The sequence below is a fragment of the Podarcis pityusensis genome (genome assembly GCF_964106645.2).
Source record: "Podarcis pityusensis genome assembly, chromosome: 2".
Taxonomy (NCBI): Eukaryota; Metazoa; Chordata; class Lepidosauria; order Squamata; family Lacertidae; genus Podarcis; species Podarcis pityusensis.
This window is the reverse complement of record NC_138029.1, coordinates 90,077,440-90,104,496: the sequence shown is the minus strand read 5'-3', so window position 1 is coordinate 90,104,496 and position 27,057 is coordinate 90,077,440. Positions and strand designations below refer to the sequence as shown.

Below are 27,057 nucleotides of genomic sequence, written 5' to 3'. Positions count from 1 at the left end.
ACTAGCTGCATTGCAAGACAAACAGAAAGGAAATATTTGTGAGGGAAAGAAAAGAAAAAGTTGTCCTTATTGGCAGTTATGTACCTTGCCCAATTGCAGGTCAGAGATGGAGCAGGCATCGATAAAGGCCTGGGCTATTACAGAAAGGCAGGCATCTATGTGGTCCGTTTTGTCAATGTCAAAAACAAACTGGGGGTTCTTCAGAATGTTGACCCAAAACCTCAGAGGTAGGCTGAAAAATAGATGAAAATGGTTATCATTCTCTCATCTCTCCATTACAGCATAATGGAAACAACTTAGGTCTACGGGAGTACAGTGGTACCTCGGGTTACATACGCTTCAGGTTACATACGCTTCAGGTTACAGACTCTGTTAACCCAGAAATAGTACCTCAGGTTAAGAACTTTGCTTCAGGATGAGAACAGAAGTTGTGCTCCAGTGGTGCGGCAGCAGCAGGAGGCCCCATTAGCTAAAGTGGTGTTTCAGGTTAAGAACAATTTCAGGTTAAGAATGGACCTCCAGAATGAATTAAGTACTTAACCCGAGGTACCACTGTATTAAAATATAAACTGCTAAATCTGAATAGTGCAGTAGGGTTCTGGATTGATGTATGATATCATCTGACCGTCATGCTTTCTTCCTGGATTCTAATTTTTCTGTGTTTATGAAAACACAGGTTATTTATCGGCTGACAGTTATTTCCATTACTGCTCAGAAAATGACTTGGAACGAAACTGCTGTGGCACGGAGAGAAGGAGCACAAGATTCAGTGAATACTCCTCCCTTCACACATATAGGGTGCTATGGGTCATTAATCTCTTGGCTTTTCAGCCCAAACTGCTGACACGATTGTCAAAAAACATGGGTGTATCTGCCCCTGAAGAGCTTTGCTATGAGTACCTACTTATTTAGGAGAGATACTGTATAACTAATTGGGGAGTGGGAGAGAACTCTATTGATCACTGCCAAATGGGTTATGTTACCTATAAACCAACAGAGTCTGTTCTTCAGCTTTGACAAGTCTGTTTACAGTTGTCCTCAAATACAGTGAATCTGTAGAACTCTCTGCATTTGCACAAATATTTGTGGTTGCCTATATTTATATGAAAACTTGCTGACACTCAATTTTGATTTATTTTTGAGCTGGAATGGTTGTTTCCCCTGCGACAACTTGAAAGGCATCTCTTTAATATTCTCTGAGGAGGATATACGTTCCACTGCTGAGCAGACCTGAAGCTATTTTCTGTTCCCTTGCCATTTCCCGCCATTTCCTTTTCTGTATATGCTGTCTCCTGAGAAACTACAATGGAAATCAACGAGATGTGCTCAACCATAAGCATACTTATAATTACAGGAAGTTCTCTCCTTTTGTTTATTTATTCCGATCAGCCTGTCTTGCACCTCAGATGTTGCACAGATAAAATGTCTGTTGCCCGCTTAGTATGATTTACTCCATGCCCTCTCCTCCTCAATCTTTCTGGGTCTGGACACTTAAGTATTCCAGCCCCCTCACTGCATATTCTTATTAATAATTCTAGTGATAAATAATATAAGCCATGGTTATTTTGAAATACAAGGTTTTTTTAGAAGCATGTGTTCATTCAAGGCAAAAGGACTGAAAATTCTTTTCCCAACCTGTTTGTTTTCCAAATGTGCAATGTGTCTGGGTCAGAGATCCCTCTCTTTTCTGCTTGCTCTTCCAGGAAATCAAAGAAATACTTGATAGCCAGAGGAGGTTTGTCATCTCGGAAACTCAGAATGGCTTTGAATAAGTCATCCAGGAATTTTTGTAGTGTGCCCTCAAAAAAGAAGAATATTCAAGTTGGTTTAAGAAAGCGGCAACTGTGGTGGCAAAGATGTTGATGAGATATGACTATTTCTTTTTAAAACTAAATTGAAGAAATCTTGCTATAGAACGATTGAAGAATGAGGCAAAAATAAGAGCCTGGAATGGAGGACGGGTTAATTCTGTGCACTGTGATATAATTAGCTTTAGTTTGCATTTAATCTCTCTTGGCACGGAGAATCTCCTTCTCTGTTGCTGGAATCCAAGAGCACATCTGTGATTGTTCTGTGTGGTAAACAGTGGGAAAAGCTACAGACCCCTGGCAACTCTTATGATCTCTCCTCCAATTATGAATCACAAAGCACTGGAATTACAGGCTGGCTTAAAGCCAAGCTCTGTGTCCAAGTCTGTTAAGAGCAATGGTCTGATGTTGTAAGTCGAGTTTCTCAATGCAAACTGGACTGTTCTCCACTGCTGCATCAGGCACTCCTAGGCTGCCTCAGACTCCGTTGAGGTTTAGCACTTTATCTGACACCCCAACATGTGAAATCCTTGCAGACTTTGAGAACTACCGTCATATTTCCCATAGTGTTCAGGTCCCATTTAAGCAACAAAACAAGAAGCAGAATTAATGACATGAGAGTGCTTGAAAGCTCCACTTGTGTCACTGGTATTTTGAGAACTACACTGTGAATAATGTAAGTTAGTAAGAAACAGCAAATTAAGCTTTTCTCTCATGTTTTAGTCCAGCCTTGCAAGTATCCACATACCTTTTTTTTTTTTACTAATCTGCCTGCCCAATCCATATATCCTCATGTTAAGTCATTTGTAAGTATGTGGAGGACCTAACTATGTGTTATATGCACTACTATTACATGCATTGCAGGAGGACCATCATGGTTCCTTCCAACTCTACAATTCCATGATTCCATGTAATCCTCACTTCTAATCAACAAACATACTTTTCAAGGAGCTGATTTGAAGCAGAGAGGGGTGGGTGCCCTTCCTTTTTCTCAACTACTGATTCTCACTATCACAATTATTTTTATTTATTCAAAATTTATAAGCCACTCTTTGGGGGTTTTGTTAGTTTTTTTAAAAGAACAAACTACACAAATTAGTATCTTGAAACCCTTGATGGAAAGGTGGCTGAGTGAGTGTGAATTATAGAGGGAAAGCAGCAAGGAAGGGTTAAGCACCATTTTTTCCAATTCAAGTCACTCCCTGGCACACTCATGAAGTGCATTCACCTAAACCAACTGGCTGTTGGGATTTCCCTTTTTGCCCAGGCCCTCAAAGCAGTTACAATAAAACATAATATTATGAGGTACAAAATACAGATGCCGTCCCAGTAACTAAGCAGCACTGGCATATTCTGTGTGGTTCCACTTTGAGGGCACTGCAAGGAAAGAACCAAAATCCTTTCCCCATTAATAAAGCATTCTAAGTAAAGGATCTTTAAGGCCTGCTGATCTGAGTTGGTAAACTAGCTGTACAATCCTAAACTTGCTTATTCAGAAGTAGGCTCCATTGTTGAAGGCTGCAGTCCTATGCATATTAGCTGGGAGTAACCTTCCATTTGTTTATTTTTTGAATACTCATGCCCAGGATCCCACTGTCCATTTTTGTTGAATGAATTTGGCTATTCTGGGTATTGGTCATGAAAAGCCAGAGACGGGATGCTTCTTCAAGAGTTTAATTTGTGCTGATTCACACCAGTGACGGTCACCATTCTTCATATTCAGCACAGCCATAATGTATCCTACCTTTGTGGACAGCAATCTGGTCAGGTAGATTTCAGGGAGGACTTTTTTTCTGTGACTCTGTCGATGAGATTTCTTACTCTCATTCAGGTCATCTGTGGGAAGGACCTGAGCAATTGCAAAAAGACAGGGTTATACATGGTTAAAATGAATGTTTTGAAATAAATGCTGCTAATAAAGCATTTGTGTTAGAAGAAAAAAAGACTGTTAGCCCATGCTATAAACCAGACAATTCATATTATGCATATTATGAATATATATATATATATATATATATATATATATATATATATGAAAACACCAATTGTACTGTTTGCCAGCTGTGCTGCTTGATTCCTTTCCACCGCCCTCCACCTTAATGAATGAATGATTTTGCCATAGATTCAGTTTGCAATGAATTCAGCTGTCTGAAGCATCACCAGACACAATGTTCCCTTTCCCTTCTGGTAATTGGCAGTCATCATAAAGGTAAAATACATTAGAAATATATGCAAGATTATGACTGAGATTAAGATGAAAAATTGAGTTCTCCCCTTCTCCCTGCCAAACATAACGTGTGTTCAATTATTATCTTATTACACAAACAATGCAGGAACCACAAGGGTCTCAAACGCACCCCCCTTGGTGGGTCTGATCCTGGGCCAACAAGCTGGCCAGCTGACAAATGCATCAGTCGGCATATGCTGCACATATGGAAAACATTCCTAGATTTGTCTTTGACAATAAACTATGTGCAGCATTACTGCCCTTTCATTGTACACTGCTAAACTGATGTGAGGTGGGGGAAGGAAAGGTGGAGGTTTGTTTCATAACAAACACACTTGGCAAATTTCATTGGGTCAGACCAGCCACCCACCCACCCACCTATCAAACCATTCCGGTTAAGTAATTATTTCCACACGTTTGCATAAAGCTGTTGCGATTTGTGTGTGAACAGTGATTTACCCGTACCATGTCATTTGTACACACACACACACACACACACACTTTCCTTGTGTGTGTGGGTCCAATTCCCAAACAGACATTTCCTTACAGAGGAAAGAGAGGGAAACGACCCACTATGAAATCTTTGGCCCACCCACAGTGGGCGAGTCATTATCCCACACTGATTTTGGAATAGGATACTTACCAAATGAAAGTATTTTTCAGTGTCCAGATCTTTCACTGAAAAAAAAAAAAGAAATATTTTTTGGAGAAAATGAAAGAAAATGGCTTAGCTTGCTACTTTCCACAGCAAGTCCCCCCCCCCCCCTTAGAAGGAATGTTTCTGCTGCTGAGGATAATCAGCGGTAATAACACATGATATACTTAACTGTGCTCAGAACTTAAGTAACATACCCCAACCAAACATTAACTGACCCAGATGACATTTACATGAGTATCTGGTAGTAAAATCCATGTTTTATAACTGGAGAACTTGACACAGTGGCTGAACCGAGAAGGAAATACAGAAGATACTGGCTTCCAGTCCTGCTCTCCAATTGCTAGACTACATCCATGCCTGGCATTATTTGGCCTTTGTTGCCCTCATCATGGAACACATGCCAGTTCCTTGAATAGAGTGGTAGAGAATTAGACCTGGACAAACTGAAATCTCTACAGTGAATTGCCACCACTGCATTTGCTACAAGAGGAGGCTGCTGTAACTGAAGGCTGCAATCTTTAAGCGTTATCTGTGAATTAAGTCCCACTGAACTCAATAGGGCTGAAGTTTTGAGTAGGTATGTGTGGGGTTGCACTGTAGGTACTACTTCCCTCTCCTCTCCAGACTCTTTCCCTCTTTTATAAGACCTCATTTTCCAGTGAAAAGCAAAATAGCGCAGAATAAGTAGTGTTTTCCTCTTCCTCGGTGACCTTCAATTCTTTTCATCATCGTTTCATTTGTCAGCTTCGCTCTGAAAGTGGCCATTGTGACTGCTGAAAACTTGATCTGCCTACTGGTCGGCCACTTACCCAGCTAAAAGCCATTCTGCCTGGTGTCTAGAGTGGGCGGAGATTGGCAGCTGATGCGTTGCAGTAGAAGATGACAGCCATTCAAGGACAAAGGTCAGCAAACAAGCCTATTTAGCAACAGTAAAGAGGATGACCTCATAACATCCAGTCTGATGATGACCAAAGTATTTATGGACAGCTCCAGGCCTCGGTGCGTCCCCACCCCCGCCAGCTTTGCCAAAATACTGCTTGCTGCTGTTTGGACACCCATTTTTCTCTCTCTGGTTGCTGGCTGCCATTCAGAGAATGACATGCACTGCAGGGAACAGGGCACTAAGTGTCTCCGCTCTGCTTTTCTGTCTCTTTGTCTAGCCATCAATCCTACTCAGTTCTGTGGTGGATGTTGAAGGCTTTCAGATGAATGGTATTATTCAACAACATAAATTACTGTAGCTTAACCACTGTGATTGAGATAGGGATGTGAATCTTGCTAAGTCCCAGTTATAACAAAGTAATATCATGATGTGTTGATTACTTTTAAGCTGTAGAAATTTTTCATAGTATAATTAAATTGCTTTCACCTTGAACTGGAAAAAAACAAAGAACAACTTCACAAGTGAGGCTTAATTTGTGCCCCCCCCCAATTTCTTTTCTTATATCTTTAATGCAGAACAGAAAGTGGAGTAAATTTGTAATGTGAGTGTCAGGGAACTGCCATCAGTGCCGGAGGGAGAGAGCAAAATCCAGAGGGATTCCAGAGAGCGTCCCGGGATTGGGAGAGGCAGCCCATCTTCTGGGGAAGAGAATCAGCGTAGCACCAGTGGAGAAGGGGGGCAGATGGGGGAAGCGGTGAGGCGGTCCCATGACTCCTTGCCGGGGACCAGCGGGGAGAGTAGAGGTCCTCCGCTGCCTACGCCCTCCTTGCGCAGAAGGCTTTCGCGCAGAGAGAGTAGGAGGAGACTAGGCGTCAAAGAGCTTCTTTGCTGGAAGAAGTTTAAGAAATGCCCACTGACAGATTCTGCCAGCGATTGAGACAGCCACGGGTGAGTGGCTGTCTGGACAGAAAAGGTTCACTCAGGCAACCCGGCTAGGTGTTTGCACCGGCTTACGCACGAGCAACCCCTAGAACCACTACAGTGAGTAACCAGTGCAGGATTTGTATTACAAATCCAACTGAAGCAAGGACCACTGTAAGCCTCACATGTGAAAATACCCGAAGAGCACTGTTATTCCTTAGAGACTAATGGGCTTACTGTGGCATGAGCTTTCAAAGGGAGGATTGGGAGGAAATGCTGTTGAATTCTGACACAGATGCAACAGTACTAGGATGGACTTCTAAAATGGAACATGGGGTTCAGGAATCCAAAATTGTTTCTGGGAGGAAGGGTCCAGAAGGTTTGGTGAACTTTCAGATTTAAAAATCTGGCAATGGCAACATTGGTAAAATTGTATGGTCCATTTCCAACCGTTTTTACTGCAGCGAATTCCTTTTACTCTCAGAGTCAAAGTAGGAAAAGTACTGCTTCCTTTTGCTTCTACCCTCCCTGGAGAAAACATACCTGGAACAATGTGAATAGATGTTGGGAAGGGAGATCATTACATTATTACAGCAGATATGCAAATGGAGTCTGCACAGGAGTGATGTTTCCATTGGGTTTTCCCCATGCCTTTGAGTTATGAGGTACAAAACCTCATAGCCCTGCCTTCAACTTTCTGTTTTGCTGGAGCAATGATAGTAAATGAACAAACACTCAAAAATCTAAGAGGACTAGGTTGGCCTAGCGATTAGAGTATTGGCACCAACTGGAGCTTTTATCCTATGGCTAACGGCAGTGTGGGTGATTTTTGCCAGGATTGTGGCTGGGGAGGGAGGGGCTAGACTTATCATCCTAGTGTACTGTAGTCCCCGTGAAAATTGGAGTGGGTGGCCCTCACCTGTCACTATTATAATTTTTAAAAACAAAACATGTTTCTAATGAACAATTAGTATCAAGAATGCTTTGCTTGGTAAACCTTATAGCAAAAACCTTCGCATGTGGAGCACCCTCCCATCAGATGTCAAGGAGATAAATAACAATACAACTTTTAGAAGCCATCTGAAGGCAGCCCTGTAGAGGGAAGTTTTAAATGTTTGATGTTTTATTATGCTTTTATATCTGTTGGAATTATTATTTTCAAAAGATGGTAGCTCGAGTTTGATAAAACATACTAAATACAACTGAGGAATCAAACTACATGTGAAAAATAGTAGCATTTGGGTCCATTTTGTAAAAGAAAACACAAAACACCCCAACAATTGGGGGGGGTGGGACAATTGACTGAGAGTTGCACGCAGTCTGGTCTCTAAGTAGCAATATGAAAGGCACCCTAATCCTGGCTTCAGTCTGCAACTTATGAAGGAACCCCTTCCACTCAAAAGGCATAAATCATTAGGAAAAAAGTAGTAGCTTACCTCTACTTAAAGTAGTATCTTTCTTATCAGTTAAGCTCATAGCTAGGGAGGCACCTTCAGGGATCTGTGAGTGAGGGGAATGCAAAATAAATAAATAGATAAGACCAATAGAAAATAGGTGGACAGATGGACCATGCATTTCAAGATTTCCCCTCTTTCCTGATAACACTGCAACAAATTTATTGTGATGTGAGTGAGCACACAGAAGCCTGCAAGTCTGCATGCTGATAGGAAATCTGAAGATTACTGCAGGGACAAATGAATGAAATGCAACAGGAATCCTGAACAAGATGCATCCTGGAGCCCGCAATCCTGAACACACTTACGAAGGGAGCAAGTCCCAATGGACAGAGTGGGACCGACTTCCGATTAAACATGTATGAGATGGCACTGCATGCACCGTTTTGAGTCTTCAGAAGAATTGCTTGTGGAAACTATTACATCAGAACAATAAAAAACATGCGAGGATTTTTCACGAAAGACCCATTAACAAGAGATGATAAGACATATAATAACCAGTTTACAGATCATTGCAGCAGAAGACACACAAGGTTTTTTTTTGTTATGACAACATTCTGCATGTGGGTTCCTTGATGGAAATTACTCCAAACACTGTGGTGGAACAATCACAGACCCAGGACTGGTTCACATATGTAGCCATCCATATGATTTGGGTCGTGTGTGCGTCATAATGAGACGACAAGGGCCTAGCTCCACAATACCACGCTGCTGGTGTTATGTTGCTTCCCCAAGCCCAAGCACATCCGTAGTAGTCCTTTGAATACACACTTAAATTCTTCGACTTTAACTTCAAATGAAATTATTTCCTCAAAAGAAGAAAGGAAGGGGGGAAAAAACCATGCTCCCATAAGAGACCAATGGGAACTCTGACACCACTCTCAGCAACAAAGAGGAATGGTATGATTTTAATTAGGATGGATAGCAGCCATTGGGAAAAAGAAGCTTTCCCCCCAGCACTAACTTGTTTCGCATGAAGAGTGTTTAATTAGTCTCGATGTGTTGCAATATTAACAAGTTTCTCGCCAGGGCAGATGTCTGTTCCCCGGAAGCTCTTATGGAGTTATGGCAACCTTCCTGCTTGCTTTTGCTAATTCTGCTTAGAAAGCAAATTGTGGCATCTCCCCGAGGAAAGGCAGGCCCAAAGGAAGGGAAGTTCACGGAGCATTCACACTTCTTACCTTATAATGTGCTAGCGTGTTCAGTTTCTTCCTGCCATCCTCCATCACTGAAGTGTCATCGAGGTCCCGGAGGATGTAGCTATCAGTGCTTGTGGCAAACCATTCTAAATATAAAGAAAATGGGACAAGTGGAAACCCTCTCTGAACACAGCATGTGCTGGCAAGAACACAGAGTGTTTCCTTTTTGTGTCACGTTTGACAAGGGACACAGGTGTTTCGGTGTCGAGCTCTGCGGCTCTTTGGGGGCACTTGTGCCATGAAACTCAAATACACAAACCTTTTAAGTACCTATTGTGGGAAATCTTACAAGGATATGCCAAACAGGTAAGAATGTGACCACTGCATTTCATTCTGATGTCATGTATCTCTCACACTGTGAATAAAAAACCTGTTCAAGTACAACACACAGTGTGTAAAGAAAATAAAGGAATCTGGATGTAAAGTAGAAGCACACACCTGATCTCCAATAATCTGGGCTTTTTTTTAAAAAAAGTGAGAAAATTCACTTAACTAATAGCTCATTTTGAATACATTTGTATGGAAGTAAGTTCAGCAGATTTGGAATTATGGATCACAGCTTTAGAAAGATAATGTAAACAAAGCTAACACCTTTTCATGGGGAGCAGATTTTACCTTCTGTTCCCACTCATTTTGTTCTGGTTTCAACTGTGGCACTTTTTCCCCAGTGGGTAATTCAGTTACAATTGTATCCTCATTTTTTTGTGACCCGGAAGGGAAATCGCCACAATTCCTGTGAGCTTCACCATATTCAAAATGCATTGTTATGTTGTGTTTGAGAGATGTTAAGACAGACCCAGGGGAAAGCAAGTGATCAATTAGAAAGGGTCCTGAATTTTTCAGGTTCTGCTCATATGCAAAATATGCAACTGTTTTGAGGTTTTATTACAATCAAGTGGTAAATAAATGTTGCAATATAAACAAAACAAAACAAACACGGAAGTAACGTTCATTCTGTATCAATGTTCATTCCTGATGAACAGGGTGGGCTCCCAAAAGATGTTTACTAGGCAAGTATTCAACTTGGGACTTGATCTTAGTAGCAGGTTATTATTTTTTAAAAAATCAATTCACAATGTTCCTAAGGCACCACAGTTCAACAACAGTTAATATACGGAATATAGGTGTTCCATGTTTAACATTATACTTGCACATGATGAGCATTTGCATGCTAAAGATAATGACAGATATTTCTGAACAGGGGAAAAAATGGTTTACCAAGATCAACATCTTCTACTCTAGGCCACTGGGAATATGGAATATTCTTGCAAAAGGCTTCAAGTATCTTCTCTTTAACCTGGCTGAGAGTGTCTGTATCCATGACCCGAACACTCAGTGAATCCATCCCACAGCCTTGGAAAGACACATTAAGATTCTGTGGAGAAAGATGGTTGCTTACAGTATGAGGTGATTTGCACAAGTTAAAAGACGTAAAAAGCCTGTGAGCTATAAGTGGAGGGAAAAAATCTTGGCACACCATAAACACTGTACTAAAAAGAGATGAATATTAAAGCTAGTGAAAAGTGCTGATTTACAGTCTCATAGATTGAAATTGACCATATTATTCAAAGAACTATGAGACCATGAGAGAGTACAGTCTAAGCTTCCCCAGAATTGTCCTGTCTATGAACCCAAACCCTGAAAAGCAGAAACTATCTTAAGCTGGCAGTAGGAAAAGTGACTGTTGCAATTTTTTCCCATGCACTCACTTTGTCACAGGAGGAGACTGAGTGCCAGTGAATCAATAGGTATAGTAGAGTGGCAGCTGGTTAATCTACTGTACAATGATGAACAGTGACATGAGGTAATGCTGCACTTTGAAGCCCTGCCTTTCAGGACTTCAAAGTGCAGCATGGGGCTATTTGACAGCGTTTTGTCATAATATAAGGACTAGACAACTCAGCATACAAGTTCCAAATTCAAGATTTGTAGAAAAAGGAATCATGAGTTCTTCATCATGTGGTGAGGAGCTGTCATTCAATGGTAGAGCATTCATGTACTTTCACAAAAGCATTTTGACAGCATAGAATGAGCTATCCATGTTTGATAGGTTTATTAATTTTGGTTTGTCTCATTTTTCCAATCTTAAATTCAGTTCTCCACATTTGCAATTTAAAAAAAATGTTCATGAAAATTCGTAAGCATTTTAGTGTGGATTTTTTTTAACATACATATTTTTTGTATGCATTTTTGCAAAGGAGTTTCCCCTAAATTGTGTATTGGCATTTAGTATGCATGTGCATTTTTATGCTGACTTACCCTGGTATAAGCATTTTTGAACATATTCTTTGGCTAAAAACTGCATTGCAAAATTTGGAGAAGTGCGGCTTTTGAAGAGTGTGAATTTAGGCTTGCGTTTTGTTTTGAAAGAATTAGGAAAGTTTGCCTTTAAATGGAAGATGAAGTGAATTTATCCCCATCTGAATTTGATAGCAGCCTTTTATAATGTGTTTGCAACAGACAGGATAGCAAGGTGTATCCGAACCATTCCCTTGCTTACAGGATGCCACTGTCGCTTATTGCACCATTACAGAGTTTGAATTATGCCTATTTCTAGGATCAGAGTTTGCTTTGTGAATGGTAAGCAATGGAACTTAAAAGTTTAATGTGTTTTTTTCTTTTTCTTTTTAAAAATAACCAGGTTTACCCACAGTTTGGTTAACACTGATGTTATCCTTGCAGGGACTTTTATTTACTATCACCTGGGAATTGTGCATTCGCTTAAGTTTCACTTACTTGTAAACAAAGAGTCAACAGCACTTTCCCAATTTGTTCTTATGGAGTTATCTCTGTAAAGAGAAAGTTAATGCCAAAAGCCCTGCTGCTAACCTCCTTAGCTCTGCATCATAAATTATAAATCAGTTGGTAATGTGAACCTACAGCAAGGCAACAAAGGACACCCAACCAAAAACCTGTTCTCATTTTTACACCAGCACAGCTCTTGAGTGAACCCCACTGATTCTGGGAGAGCTCCTTCAGATTTATGCTATCGTAATCAAAAGCAGAGCTTGGTTTGGACTTTGCAAAGGTCTGTCTACTGCATTTACTGTCAGGGTTGTAGTTAACATATTCCCCGAGACTCTACATTCTTTGTATGAGCTAGTCCCACAAGAGGCATTTTACAGCATCACTTTTCAGCACGACTTCTGTAACACCCTGCGTAAAAGCCTTCACACCGTGGACTCCGCTTTACAACCAGCAACCTTTGCTGGCAGTGAAGTCAGTGCTTTGCCAGAAGCTGAAAAGATGTGACACTCCTTTTTGATAATGACTTGTTAATTCCGCCCCCCCAGCATATCCTGAACATCAGCCAATCAGATGGAATTTTCAATGGCCTCAATATATTCTCTGCCTTGAAGATCTTAGTACCCAGATGTTTTAAAATAAGATATACTTCCATATGTACTTTTCCAAGTCTAATATATGCTAGCACAAGGATGGTAACTTTACATGGAGAATGAAACAATTTTGACAGTGAATCTGAAAACAAAGCTATCTGATATGCACAATTCCTAAGGAATTGTGTACTTAGGGCACAAGCCTTCCTATGGATCTCTTGACTTGTCAGCCTCAAAGTTCTTGTGACTTGCTGTACCCATTGATTTTGGTCTATTTACAGGATATACTTGTTGGTCTCATCCACTGACTCAAAATACACTTTCTTTCTTTAGTACTGCCCCTCTCCTCCAGTTCTCATTCCCCAAGTGTCCAATACGTCTAGAAATAGGGCACACTGCCTCACCCCATTAAAAGAGCTTCAGTTCCTAAAATTGATATGGATGACTCAACTTTCAAATATAGCCATGACACAAACAAATCCTTTTCACTGAAGAGCAGGAATCTCTTACCCTTGGCTTTGCTTCAATATTCTCTCTCAATAGCCATTCTTCGTTGAGAGTATACCTGGCTTTTCCAGTGATGGCATCTATGGAGCCTTTGTTGATCTGTTGCTTGATTGCACAGAGCAGGAGGAAGAAGGGCTCCCCAACAGTTTCCTAATAGGGGAAATAACAGGAAATGGTTTGGTGACCAAGAACCAATGAGCGTAATTTCTCACAACATGCCCCCCAATGATTTACAGCAGGGGTCAGCAAACTTTTTTGGGAGGGGGCTGGTTCACCGCCCCCAGACCTGGATCGCACACATTGCGGAGGGCTTCTCTTGCTCCCCCTCTCTCCCCCAGTCCCAGCCCCTCCCTTCCCCCTGCCTACCTATGGTGCTGCTGGCAGCGGCAGCGGGGGGACACACGAGTGGCCCCAAAGCAGCCCTTTCCATCCACTCGTCCCTCCTCCTCCTCCGCCAGCCTCTGCCACTTGCAAGGGCAGGCACAGAAGTTGTGGTTGGCAGAGTGCAGTGCCTCTCCCACCTGCGGCTCCTGTGCCTGCACTTGCGAGTGGCAGAGGCTGGTGATGGCGGCGGAGGGATGAGCAGCCCGAAAGGGCTGGCTGGCTCCGGAGGGGCGCTGCCCAAAATGGTGCTCAACCAGCCCCCTTCCTCCACTACGCAGGGCTGGGAGAAGGGCGAGGAGAAGCCAGGAGGAGGGAGGGGGGAATGGCATTGGGGGGGGGGGATGGCGGCGCCGGAAAAAAAAATTAATGGGAAAAAATAATGAACAGAATTGCCAATCCATGGACTGTCCGTGGGCCGGATCCTGAGGGCAACTGGACTGGATCCGGCCCGCGGAAAGTAGTTTGCTGACCCCTGATTTACAGAGCCATTTCCCTGCTGCTATATTTACAGAGGTCAATATTACAAGCAAAGTTATTGCAGGGGGCCTCCAGGCTAGTCATTATTTTGTGGGAGGGAATTCAAGTGCAAACTGAAACATTACATTTGTGCAGTTAAAGTGGATTAAAGTCCTCTGTTGTCCTAGTACAACAAATCTCACTTAACCCCCCCTCCCCCAACTTTTTGCTATTAGGAAAGCGATGGGGAAGCACATAGAAAACTTTGAGGTGAAAGAATGATTAACAGGAAGATGTATCAACACCCACAAGCAAATTTGGATGAATGCTCATTGTCATCTAGCCACCCTATAAACAAATCAGAATGAATGCTCAATAAACTCAAGGCAAAGTCTAACCACCATGTAAACTTTGAGCAAGCAATCAGGATGAATGCTGAATAAATGGGTCGTCTGCAGGAGCCCTTAAGATCCTGGAGAGCAAATGCAGCTTTCAAGCAACCAAAAAGAGATGCTCATCATTCTATACAATCAAGCAATATTATCATAGAAACTAGAGCAGGAAGCAGAGTTGGAAGCAATAATACAATGAAATTACAGGAGGAATTTTAAAGAGTCAAAATGAAATTATCCTATTGTAAAGCCCCACAAATAGATGGGATCCTTGCTTAGTCTCTTCTGAAACCAGAACATGACATTTATATGTCTCTATATTGGGAGGATAGGTAATATTATCAATTGTACAATCTGGATCCTATCCAGACATTAACGCCATGCTTATTTTACTTGGCAGTACTTCAATACTGATACGACTGAAATTGGATAACAGTAATTTTATTCACGTTTTCAGTACAGTTTTTCAGAGATTTCAAAGGCAATTTTCCAGATTGAATCCATCCAGCTTCACTGTCAAATAACTGTAAGCTAACCCCAATGTATTTTAATTCAGAAATCCTTTATATGTCAGCCTTTTTAATATTCATAATTTTTTCTTCCAACTAAAACGTTTATATTAATTTACCATTTTTGTAATTCAATTTCACTCTTCCCCTCATGCATTCATGCACACGCACACTTCTTCCGAACTTCTTAATTGCTAAGGGCAAGAGAAGTACAATTACTGCAAAAATGTTTCAGGAATCCAAGTGGCCAGCGTCTGTTCATTCCGATTCCTCTGCTTGATTGATGCTAACGCTATTAATGCTTTCTCATCACTACAGCAGCTAGTTTAATGCCAGCTTTGGCTTTGCTACACTTGGGATGCTACTATACGGCTGAAGATGGGTACATGCCATCTGTTGTGTAAGTGCCAGGATTTAATTTGCAACAAGCAGCATTCTTATGCTAAAACAATAATCATACTAGCTTCTTATTTGAAGGTTTTGTCAACACTCTGCCAGATACCCACATCTAACTGGGCCTGTTGTGGTCAACAGTTAGCAATGTTTGCATTTTACACCCTCGATTTTTCTGCATGAGTCACACAGCAGTTGCATGAAGAGGAGAAACTATAGCTCCAAGCCACAGAGCTATCAAAGCATTGATTCTGAATGGAGATGTACTTTAGGATGTGCTTAATGCTATACACATGCTTAATTAAGGTGCTTTGTCGAGTCAAGTCTCACAAAAACTGGAGAACAGACTGTGGTTTAGGGCTCATTGAGTTACAAGTGGGGAAATAGTGACACTTATTCAAAGTAGGGAGGGAGAAGAAAGATATCAAGGGTCTTGGACCCAAGAATGACGATGGCCATTGTTACAGAATAAAATCAGATGTTTTTTTTGGTTTTTTTTGTATTCACATATGTTCTTGTAATCAAGCTTTAATGAAAGCAGACAATACTGAGAGTGCTCCAGATTGCCCTCTGCTTCGGATTTTTATAGCACAATCCTATGCATGTTTACTTGGAGGCTCAATCCTACTGTGCTCAAGGATGCTAACTCCCTAGCTAATGCATTAAAGATTGCAGCCATGCTTTCGTCTCTGAGAAGGAAGAGTGTGTACCTTGTAAGGGAGTTGCTGAAAAGGCTGACCTTACTGTGAAATGCTAGAGAGGAACATAGGGTGGTTGTGTATTAAAATCAGATTCCCCCCTACCCCCCTCCGCCTTGTAAGGCATGTAGCTGAGTCTCCACCACAAAATGCATCAGAGTCTCAGCCAGAGACAAACTGCACCTGAATCATAAACCTGCTTCCAAAGCCAGTAAAAGTGTTTTGCGAGAAGGCCACAGTGACAGAGCTGATATTTACTGCCTTGGCATAACATGTATCGCATATGATTAAGCAGAGCATGTGAACATTTCTCCCCCGCTACGTCTGAGAGTGCCACAGCAAGAAGCAGTTAAGCAGGCATTTCAGCTCCAGCTACACTATTCATGCTGTAGACTTTACAACAAGAATTATTACACAAGAAATAAATTATTTAAGTCCCAGCCTCTGACATGCTAGTTCTTTGTGTTTATGAATCCCAGAAATAGTGGGTTGTTGTGAAAATCTGCAGAAACAGAAAGTCGGTATATTGGAAAGGACGTGGACAGCGAGGGACTACAGATGAAGTGGATAACTTGGAATTTATTTCAAATTTATTGCTGGGAAACTGGTTTGGGAAGGAGTCGAAACCATCTTCGGACTAGGCTTTTTGGGGGGAGGGATGTAAATGTGCTTATTCGTGGGGAAAAGGGATGTTTTGAATACATTTACCGTTATGTACTGAGCTGAATCCTAGAATAGGATCCAGAATGCAGCAGTCTGATTGGTCTGCAGGAGCCACCCAATCCAGCTCCAGGTGGAAGTGAATCAGCGACCTGATTGGCCTGCAGGAGCAGCCAATCAGGCTCCTGGATGAAGTGAATCAGCAAACTGATTGGCCTACAGGAGCAGCCCGGAATTAGCCAATCACATGGGGCCCATTGTGTAAATAATGTATATATAGCTAGACGTTTTGGGGAAAGTTTCATTCATTGCTACTATGAGCTGAATAAAGAATATGAAATTCACACTTGACTCCGAGTACGGTATATTTCATTTACAGAGCACATTTTCTTCTCTATTACAGTGGTGCCTTGCAAGACGAAATTAATCCGTTCCGCGAGTATCTTCGTCTAGTGGTTTTTTCATCTTGGCGAAGCAACCCTATTAGCGGCTTAGCGCTATTAGCGGTTTAGCGGCTATTAAAGGCTTAGCGGCTTAGCGGCTTAGCTGCTAAAAGGCTATTAAAGGTTTAGCGGCTTAGAAAAAGGGGGGGGGGAAGCGAAAAAAAATCTCAAGACTCGCAAGACATTTTCGTCTTGCGAAGCAAGCCCATAGGGAAATTCGTCCTGTGAAGCGCATTGAAAAACGGAAAACCCTTTCGTCTAGCGGGTTTTCCGTCTTGCGAGGCATTCGTCTTGCGGGGCACCACTGTATATTTTCTTTTTAATGAAATGTTTGGTGATTTGTAACTGCAATGTTATGGGTTCTTACAAGTAACCCTGGGCGGTAAAATCACTTTGTATTAATGAAACTCAAAGCTGGCATCCTTTGAACTGTTCCATATAGGTTGTATGAAGTTCTGTTTCTATATGCTGGGTTTAAACAACAACTGGGAGGGGAAGAATGAACTCTTGGGTTAAATTTACAAGCTACTCTTCTAATGAGACTGAAACAATGTTAGAGATGTCTCTTAGGAACATATTATAGACAGTTAAAATGCCTGAGGGCACAAATAAAACTATTCCAACTACCCCAATTCAAAGTCATTTCTTACATTAAAAACATTGCTTTATGGAGGCTAGCAATGGGAACATAATAGCAAACTCCAGTGTCTCAAACCCACTATCTTGGCTTCACATTCTAGTTCTTTGGCTAGTTATTGGGCCACAGAACCACAGCTGAAACCTTGCCCCCTGTTTCTCCTCTGTGGCTAGGGGTGACTTTTACCAGCTTTGCCTGGAATGCCAGGTATGGCTATTCCTGGACAGGGATGTCCATGCATTGATAACCTTGAAGCTGGATTACTGCAATCCACTTTGTGTAGGGCTGCCCTTGGGCCTGGTTTGGAAGCTCCATCTGGTGCAGAATACAGTGGCCTGACTGCTGATGGGGACACCTAGCTGACAACTTGTGGCACCATTGCTAGAATATCTGCACTAGCTGCCTATCTGAGCAAGGTTCCAGTTATTAATTCTGAAAGCTCTGAACGACATAGGTCCAGGGCACCTTAGGGTTAGCAAGGCTCTTCTGACATCAGCATGAAATAAGAGTTTTTAGTGTCATTGGCCCAGTCCTGTGGAATAATCTGCCAACAGAGATTCAGCAGGTGCCTTCTGTTTCAACCTTTAAATGGCTGCTGAAAACTATCCCATTCTGCCTGGCTTATGGAGGCAATTAAGAATTCATTTTTCCATAATAGCTGATGCTCTCTAACTTCAAATGTGTGGATGTTATTTTCTTTATTACACATATCTACTGTTGTAAACTTCATTGATATTGTTTATGATCTAGTGGTATATGCTTATTTTTTTATAAATAATAAATAATAACAACATTTTCAAGGTGAAACGACAAATTCTTGCACTCTGTGTTCATTTGTCCAGAAGAACCCCTGGCAACACCCTCCAAAGCTCCATACTTACAACCACTAAGTTACTATTCCTACCTTGTCTCTCATCATACACTGAAAAGATGAAAAAAACTACCCTGATGATGAGTACAACTGAGTGTTTAAAAGACATTTACTAATCTGCATTATGCAACCTTAATCTTTGTAAAGAATCGGTTATCTTGTCCTATCAAGAGAAGATAAAGAAGTGCTAGAATGTCATTTGTGATGGGCTCGTATATTAGCATTTAGTTAGACTCCAAAGAGGACTCAGTTTATTCTTCCCCCTATGGTTTCTGAAGCTAACTCCAGAGAACTCCAAAGTGCTTCTTTTAGTGCCAAACTAGAAAGATGATACCTATATGACTGCAATGAACATACCTAGTTTTAAACCATCAATAGTGACTGTACAGTGGGAGCAGGTGGGATGAGAATTGGGTACACAGCATGCAGGGAAGCACAGTTAACTCTCTCCCACCCCCATGTTGGAGTCCCACTGAAAGTGCTCCCACCTGAAGCTGTAATTCAACCCCAGGAGAGACACTTACATTGACAGCTTCCAATAGCAGTTGGGGAGGGTGTTATTAGGACTGCAGCATATGGAAAAGTGTCCACCCACCTTCTTGGTCCTAATTCTGATCCCCTGCAGCTGCTATTAAAAATTTAAAAACCAGACACGTTAATTGCAATCATGCAATAAACATCACAGCTTGTTTGGCTCTCATTGTATGACAAAAGGCAAAAGCCTTCTGGGGTTTCTCACTTATAAGTTAATAAAATCCTAAGTTTGTTACGGCAAATCTAGATTTTTATTGAGGCACCTTCTCCTTCTCCTGAAACATACAATAACTTTCTGGAAGTCACATCATATTTTTACTGGTACACTTCAAACATCATGCCAAACTATGGTTTAAAACCTGAACCATTTCTTACAATTCCAAATCAACCACTATTTAGAGATACTTGCTTGCTCTCCTTCCTTTTCCTTTTGTGTTTTTCATTTTCTATAAGAGTAATAGTCTCAACTATGGTTTCAGATTAATTCAGCAAAAGCATGCCTTGCAAATATACTTTTAAACATAATTTCAGACAAAGCTTTGCTGGCTGATTGCAAACCATGATTTATCACTTCAGACATCACACCAAACTATCACCTTCTTTAACCATGAAAGTTTCTTTAAAATAATTCCTGTCTGAATTGAAGCAATGTGTTTCTGCGGAATTCTTTTCAGACTTGTCTTTTTGAAACTCTTTGTTTTTCTTTCCCCCAAATGTCTGAACTCTCAGACCTTGACCACAACGTGAATTTGTGCACAAGAATGAGACATGTGTGAATTGGGGGGGGGGGGGGGAGAGGACCCTGAAGCAAAATAAATTGTATGAAGTTGTTCCCTAAGGATTAAGCTACGCGAGTTACTCTGTGTACAATTAGCTGCATTTGTATGTCATGATAAACCAGGGTTGCAGGTTTAACAAAGTTTTACTGTGAATGAGTAATGTAATGGTACATGCAACCTGGTCATTCCCTCTTCATTCTTCCCTTGGCATGGGAGAAACAAACCATGAAGTCACAATTAAAGTTGTTTGATTCCCCTCAATGAGGCAAAATTGCTAGCTAGCCTTAAACCATGCTTTGCTGTTGTCAACAGTATTAACACTCCTGGTGGCCATGCTGTGGCCACAGTATTCACACATACACCCCAGCAGCATGGAACTGCACCACTGTGAAGTGGACGCCACATCCTTGGGTGCCCATTTGAAGGAGGTCTGAGTCTAGCTGACTTGTGTTGCAGAGTAACCATAAGGGGCCAAGTCTAGTCAAGTTTGGCTGAGTGAGTCCAAGTGCAATGAAAATAGCCTAATTACAGCAGGCAGTTCTTTGTAAATTCTCTTATCTCATGGGCAGCAGAACACATTTGTGAAAGCACCTAAAATCTGAGCCTTTTAATTTTCACAATAGGGCTATATTTACAAACTGAACCAACTAGTCAGGCTCATCACTGGAGTTGCCCTTTGCTTAGGCCACGAATGGCTATTTGACTATTTTTGAATGTTTCCATTTTTAGATGGTTTGCTCTTCAACCCTCCATTTCTGCAATACAAATGGATGGATTGTTTGGCACAGAATTAATATAAAACAAATGTTTAAATCATGTAATGCTAACTTACGAGGGAAAATACAAGCAGCTGGAATTTTTCCACTGCACAATTGTTAAGGACCTTTTGCAGCAGCTGTTTCAAATAGATGTTGTGATTAATGGGGATAATTCAAGAACTAAAAACAGACCCATCGTCACATATGTCTCACGGCCCAGTGCTACAGGAGGGCTAGTAAATTTCTTTACCAAAAGCTGCCTGTAAGACTGGGCTTGGTTCACAAAAATGTGGTGCATAATGGAAATGGTTGACTTATAGCGGATAATTTAAATTGCAGATTGTGGGTCTAATTTCTTGTTGGTGGATCTGGGTGTAATATCCCTGAATACAGTAGGCTTGCTTTATTTTTCCAAAACCTTTGCAGCTAGAAATCAATTGTGACTTCCATTTTCTTTTGGTTGAGCAGACCTAGGCTGACATTCCATTGTTAATCTAAGTTGAAGTTAGTCTGTTGAAGTAGTCAAGACTCTAGTAGCACCTTAGAGACTAACACATATATTATGGTATAAACTTTTGTGGACCAGAGTCCACTTCATCTAACATTATAAAGTGTAATCCTAAACTGACAAATATACACACGTGATTTTTTGGGGAGAAGAGTGAAGTCAGAAGACCATGAAATGCAAAAAGAATGAGCATTGATTATTATACAGTTCGAACCTTGGTTCCACTGCACTGGACTAGGTTTGGATGAGGCTCTGTTGCTGCAGAAGTTTCCCACTGTGCCTAAATAAAACTTGAGTGGGAGGAAGCAACCACCAGCAGTATACATGTCAAAAGGTTGGCAGCATAAATTATTGAAATGGTGCATCTGGGGACAGAGAGAGTAGTAGAGCTGAGCTGTCTCAGTCATCACTGGATCCTAAGCTTGTCCAGCTCCTGGCAGGTTGTGGCAAAGGGGCCTAAATTTGACCTGTTTGCTTGGTCTGAAGGTGGTACAGCAAACATGTAGACTTTGCTGCCCTGGCCAAGAAAAGCACGGGGGCTTCAGAAGGAATGGTGGCTCCACCACCCACTGTTGCCTGCCAGCGGTTAGGACTGCACCCTGACTATGTAAGAGCAAAATGGTGATTGTATCACCAAAACTGCTTTTTCATTTTTTTACAATTGCCACAATGCTCTTTGTTATTTCCCCGTTCCCTGATATTCTCATGTTTTCAGGAGGAAAACACATCACAGGCACTTTTGAAGAAGGGTTCTATCATACCCTGCGATTACTCTATTGTGATGGCAACTGTAATAACGAGACCCTGGTGCAGCATAACATTTAATGTTATGAATAATAAATTTATGGGCTTTTGCTACATTTACGTTTGCCTTGGAGGCACACACACCTGAAGAAATTAAACACAACAAGAACATGTTCTCTAATTTTTGGTCCTGCAAGCGTGCATGCAGAAATGGCCAACCATTTCAAAATGTGCAGCCACCTATCATTTGTTTTCTGTGATTCTAGGAAACTGTTGAGTGGATTCAGGAAAATCATCAGGAAATTCGTGTGTGGGCAGAAATGTTCTCAGTCCTAATTATCACCAGATTTAACAAAAAATCTCTGAAGCCACCACAAATAAATGGATCACTGAACACTACAATCATCATACTGTGTAGCCACAATTGTGTAGGACAAATATGATTTCTGAAACTATACTTTGCCTTCTCATTAAGATTTCCCAAAATGCTTACAAAAAGAGAGCAGAGCTGATGTAAACTGGATGACTGAATTTGTCCTTTAGGACTAACCTATCAGCAAACCTATAGAGCTTGCTTAGTTTCCTGAGAGAAGGGACCATTCTGTCTGGTTACATTATCTATGAAGGAATGTGGGCTTGCAGTGGGAGCTTATAGTCTGAGATTGGAATCCAGACAGGTCCCAGAGTTATCTTCTGTCACATAAAGATTTTTTTTAAGCTAGTCTTGATTGTGCTTGCCACAATCAATTCTGCCCCTCCTTCAATTTAATGAACAGGAGAGACCATGTTTCTGACATTGGACAGGATTCCAGGGACATTTGAAAGCAGTGAGAAACCTCGTTGCATCAGAGTACCCCCAATCATCTATGCAACTGAGTGATCCTACTCCTGGGTTGGGCTTGTGTTTTCCAGTTGTGCTGGACTTCAGAGGTGCTCCAAAGCAGTCAAACGTCTCTCACTACTTCCAAGTGTCTCATAAGCAAATCATGAAATCAGGTGGTCCCTTACCAGTCTCTTATTTTGTGCTCACTTGATTAAAGGATGTGGTCTTCACTGGGGTGCTCATTTGTGATACTCAGGTTTAGACTAACAGCTTCCAGAGAGGAGCGATGGGGAGTGGTATGCCTCTGAATACCAGCTGAAGGGAATCACTAGTGGGAGAGTGCTGTTGCAGTCATGTCCTGCTTCGAAGGACAGAGGTCCTCTGGCTGGGTCAGGACGACATGGGGTTGTGGGGCCATATCCAATCTCTTGTGGAGGCTCAATTAGTGCCAGCGCCTTCTGTCAAGAGCTTCGGTGTAACTTTCAACGCCTCCCTTTCCATGGAGGCGCAAGTTGCAGCCACAGCAGAGGTGGCATTTTCCCATCTCCACCATATTAAGCGGTTGGTCCCTTGCCTTTCTCACCCTGATCTGGCCACAGTGATCCATGCGACGGTCACCTCCAGGCTTGATTATTGTAACTGCTCTATGCGGGGCTGCTCTTGAAGCTGACCCAGAAACTCCAGCGGGTGCAGAATGCCGCGATGAGGCTCCTTATGGGGTCCTTGCCGTGGGATCACATTCCTCCAGTGCTTTACCAACTGCACTGACTCCCAGTGGAGTACAAGGTCAGGTTTAAGGTGCTGGTTTTGACCTTTAAAGCCCTACGCAGCCTAGGACCCATGTACCTACGGGACCGCCTCTCCTGTTATGCCCTGCGGAGTACCTTAAGGTCCACAAATGACAACACTTTGGAGGTCCCAAGTCGCAAGGTGGTTAGATCGGTTTCAACTAGGGCCAGGGCCTTTTCAGTACTGGCCCCAACTTGGTGGAATGCTCTGTCACAAGAGACTAGGGCCCTGCGGGACTTGACATCTTTCCACAGGGCCTGCAAGACAGAGCTGTTCCGCCTGGCCTTTGGTTTGGACTCAGTCTGATCCTTATGTTTTCCCTCCCCTTACGGTTTTGATCTATGGGCTACTTTTAAAATGAAGCTGCGTTTTAAATTGCATTTTAACCTGTATTTTAAATTGCCCCCCCCTTATGTTTTTATTGTAATTTTACTGGTGTTAACTGCCCTGAGCCTGGCTCTGGCTGGGGAGGGTGGGGTATAAATAAAATTTATTATTATTATTATTATTATTATTAGTAGTAGTAGTAATGTATTTTAATTTAATGTATTTTAACCTTCTGTTGGAAGCCGCCCAGAGTGGCTGGGGAAACCCAGCTAGTTGGGTGGGGTAGAAATTAATAATAATAATAATAATAATAATAATAATAATAATACTAATTAGTTTTCTACAAACATCTGGTTGGTCAGTGTGAGAGCAGGACGCTGGGTTACCTGGGCCTTTGGTCTGATCCAGCAGGACTGCCCTTCTGTACTTAGAACGAGACGAGGCAATTCTTTCTATGTATGAGATAATCGATGGTATCTTCACTTGGATGATTAAAAGCACTTCTACCTGAGACTGAGATGAGTTCAAGATCTACTGACTATGTTCTCTTAGATCGCCAATTAATCCTGATTGTTCCTGACCACACAATTCATAGCAGCAAGCCAGAAAGTCAGGGGTAGTTATCCTACTTTGTTTTTCAATGAGACATTTCCTCATCAGTTAAGACAAAACCAGAACATCAGCTGTATATTTCAGGACAAGTACTGTATGTGTTCGTTGTTATCACTTCGCTTCTAAAAGCAGTATTGTTCCTAATGAAAAGTGCTAAGCAATTTTATATGCATATACACAAAATATTTTTTAAAATATTGAACTTCATCACTGGCATGCTGCCTTTTCCTGTCCTCCGGTTCTACAGCTAAGTAGACAAGAGCTGATTTTCAGTCGAACGAACAACAGCAGAAGGAGAGGTGGCACTGTCTCACCCTTGTCAAAACCAGCTTCCTTCCAAATTGTCTAATTTACTGGCAGTCTTTCCCCAGATTCAGCCAGTTATCGGCTGCTCCACAAAATACCACAGAATTAAAGCATTATCACAGCACACATGGAGAATCAATTTATGTTTATAACATCTGTCTTTTATCTTTCTCTTAGCTGGGACCATGCCAGGTTTAAAAGATGGGGGGCAGGATGGGGGGGGGAACAAATTATTTACAAGCTAGCTTCATGTTTTAGATTAACATTTAAGAGTCCTAATCTTTGCTTCACTCTCCTGCTATGAAAGCTGCATCCTTCACCCTGGCTGTGCAGACCAAACTCTTCCTCTGAGATAGCTCTCCTGCCCTCAGACAGGCGCAAGGTGGGATGTGAAGCCTTGGAGCGATAGTAAACAGTGGCTGTTTCTTCATGCGTGCCTATCTGAGAGCAGCAGAAGAGAGCTCAGAGGAACATAAAAGACCATAAGGGAGCTGCAGCCGTTGTTAATTTCTTTTGTAAGACCATCCTGCTCAGAGGTCCCGTAAGATAAAGCTCTATCCCCTCCCAAGGCTTTCTTGCACAACGTTCAGAAGAAATTAGGCAGCTGAGTTTGGTTGTATCGGATTCCAGCTGAGTTCTCTAGTCCCAAAAGAGGTCTCCACTTTCTTAACCGGGAGGCTAAGTATATGCAAAATCAGCAGATTTTAGCACCATAGCATGCAATTAAAAAAAACGCACGTCTCCTACTTTCTTTCCCTTCCCAGGCTTGTTGAATGTCTATCACCGACCGCACATGAACAAACTGGTTTTGTTTAAATATGTGATGCAGTTCAGACTTTGAATGCCTATAGTCAAATGGCACATCATACAAATCATACAAATCAGAGAAATGGATGATCTAGTTGAGATTCCTGCATTGCACTAGTTGACCCTTGGGATCCCTTTCAAAATAGTCCAAACTTCTAAATATTGTTCACTTTAATAAGCAGTGCTATTTTTCTAGAAAAGGGGGTGCCAGAACTCACCATGAACGCTTCCCTCATTCTCTTAGAATGGCAATGGCGGCTACCTGAGAAGTGCTGGAACTGAAAAAGCCATCTTAATGAGGGAATTATAGCCAAATTATGTCATTTGGCGGTGGCGGGGTGTGTGTGTTCAACATTATTGGTTAGAACGTAAGAAGCGTCTGCTAAATTAGGCCAATGGCTCATCTAGTCCAGCATCGTGTTGTCACAGTACCCAACCAGAAGCCTGCAGAGAAACCAGGGAGCAGGACACGAATGCAATGGCACTCTGTCCACCTGCTATTCCTAGCAACTGGCATTCCGAGGCCTCTGGCAGTGGACGTAGAACATAACCATTGTGGCTAGTAGCCGCTGATTGCTGCTTACTGCCAACTGCATACGTATTCTTTACGTACTTAAACTTTACGTGTTCAACTTAAAAGGTCCATTAAAGGATATAGTACTTTTAGTAAATTTTAAACTCTTTCTGTAATGGATGTGACATTAATTCAAGAAATGAATATACGTCAGGGACTCAAAGGTGACTAGTGAAAATTAATTGTGGGTGTGGACATGTAGCGGCAAGTATACGTGGGCAGTAAACATTTGAGCTACTGTATTTTCCTGTGCGTCTTATGGAGTGAATGTGTGGTCCCTGGAGCCGAATTGCCCAGGGGCGAAAAGCAGATCGTGCTTTTTTCTTTTTCTTTTTTGAAAGAGGGAAGGGGGTAAGGACAGCAAACTTGCAAGGAGAGGAGACAGGAAGACTAAAGCAATGAGGAGAGAAATTAGAAGAAAAGGAGGAGCAAAAAACTGCTCCAGCTAAGGAAAAGTCACTAAGGCAAACAAGAGGGAAGGGAGAGTTGAAAGGAAGCAGCTGATCGGTAAAGGATTGGGAGGGAGATAAGGGAGGCTAGCGATAAAGGAGGCTGCCTGAGAGGTAAAAGCCCATGGATCCTCAGGATTTGGGTCACCCCAAATTCACCATCAGATCACATAGCATGTCCATGGCTACAGCCTGCACAAAAAAAATTACACACCCACTGTTGCGTGGGGTGCAAAAACGTGGTTACAAAGCACGGATCCACATGGATTCTCGGGATTTTTGCATTGGGCTACCCCAAACTCAAGGGGACGCGGGTGGCGCTGTGGGCAAAACCTCAGCGCCTAGGACTTGCCGATCGCATGGTTGGTGGTTCGAATCCCCGCGGTGGGGTGCGCTCCCGTCGTTCGGTCCCAGCGCCTGCCAACCTAGCAGTTCAAAAGCACCCCCAGGTGCAAGTAGATAAATAGGAACCGCTTACCAGCGGGAAGGTAAACGGCGTTCCGTGTGCTGCGCTGGCTCGCCAGATGCAGCTTGTCACGCTGGCCACGTGACCTGGAAGTGTCTGCGGACAGCGCTGGCTCCCGGCCTATAGAGTGAGATGAGCGCACA

At 42.1% G+C, this 27,057-nt stretch overlaps 1 protein-coding gene and 1 long non-coding RNA gene across 2 annotated transcripts in view; one reads left to right on the top strand and one right to left on the bottom strand.

Annotated features, from left to right (window-relative positions):
* LOC308471514 overlaps nt 1-7,927 on the top strand; it is a 30,516-nt gene extending 22,589 nt beyond the window's left edge. The window contains exon 3 of the long non-coding RNA XR_013982989.1: nt 5,438-7,927. This is a non-coding gene — a long non-coding RNA (uncharacterized lncRNA). The remainder of the gene's footprint in view (nt 1-5,437) is intronic.
* Nucleotides 1-27,057, bottom strand: part of PLXND1 (plexin D1) — a 155,537-nt gene that overhangs the window by 10,698 nt on the left and 117,782 nt on the right. The window contains exons 26-33 of the mRNA XM_080995514.1: nt 12,999-13,145; nt 10,369-10,525; nt 9,133-9,236; nt 7,934-7,997; nt 4,679-4,713; nt 3,553-3,657; nt 1,636-1,799; nt 85-232 (exon numbers count right to left, since the gene is read on the bottom strand). Coding sequence (XP_080851640.1) covers nt 85-232; nt 1,636-1,799; nt 3,553-3,657; nt 4,679-4,713; nt 7,934-7,997; nt 9,133-9,236; nt 10,369-10,525; nt 12,999-13,145 — 924 coding nt within the window. The remainder of the gene's footprint in view (nt 1-84; nt 233-1,635; nt 1,800-3,552; nt 3,658-4,678; nt 4,714-7,933; nt 7,998-9,132; nt 9,237-10,368; nt 10,526-12,998; nt 13,146-27,057) is intronic.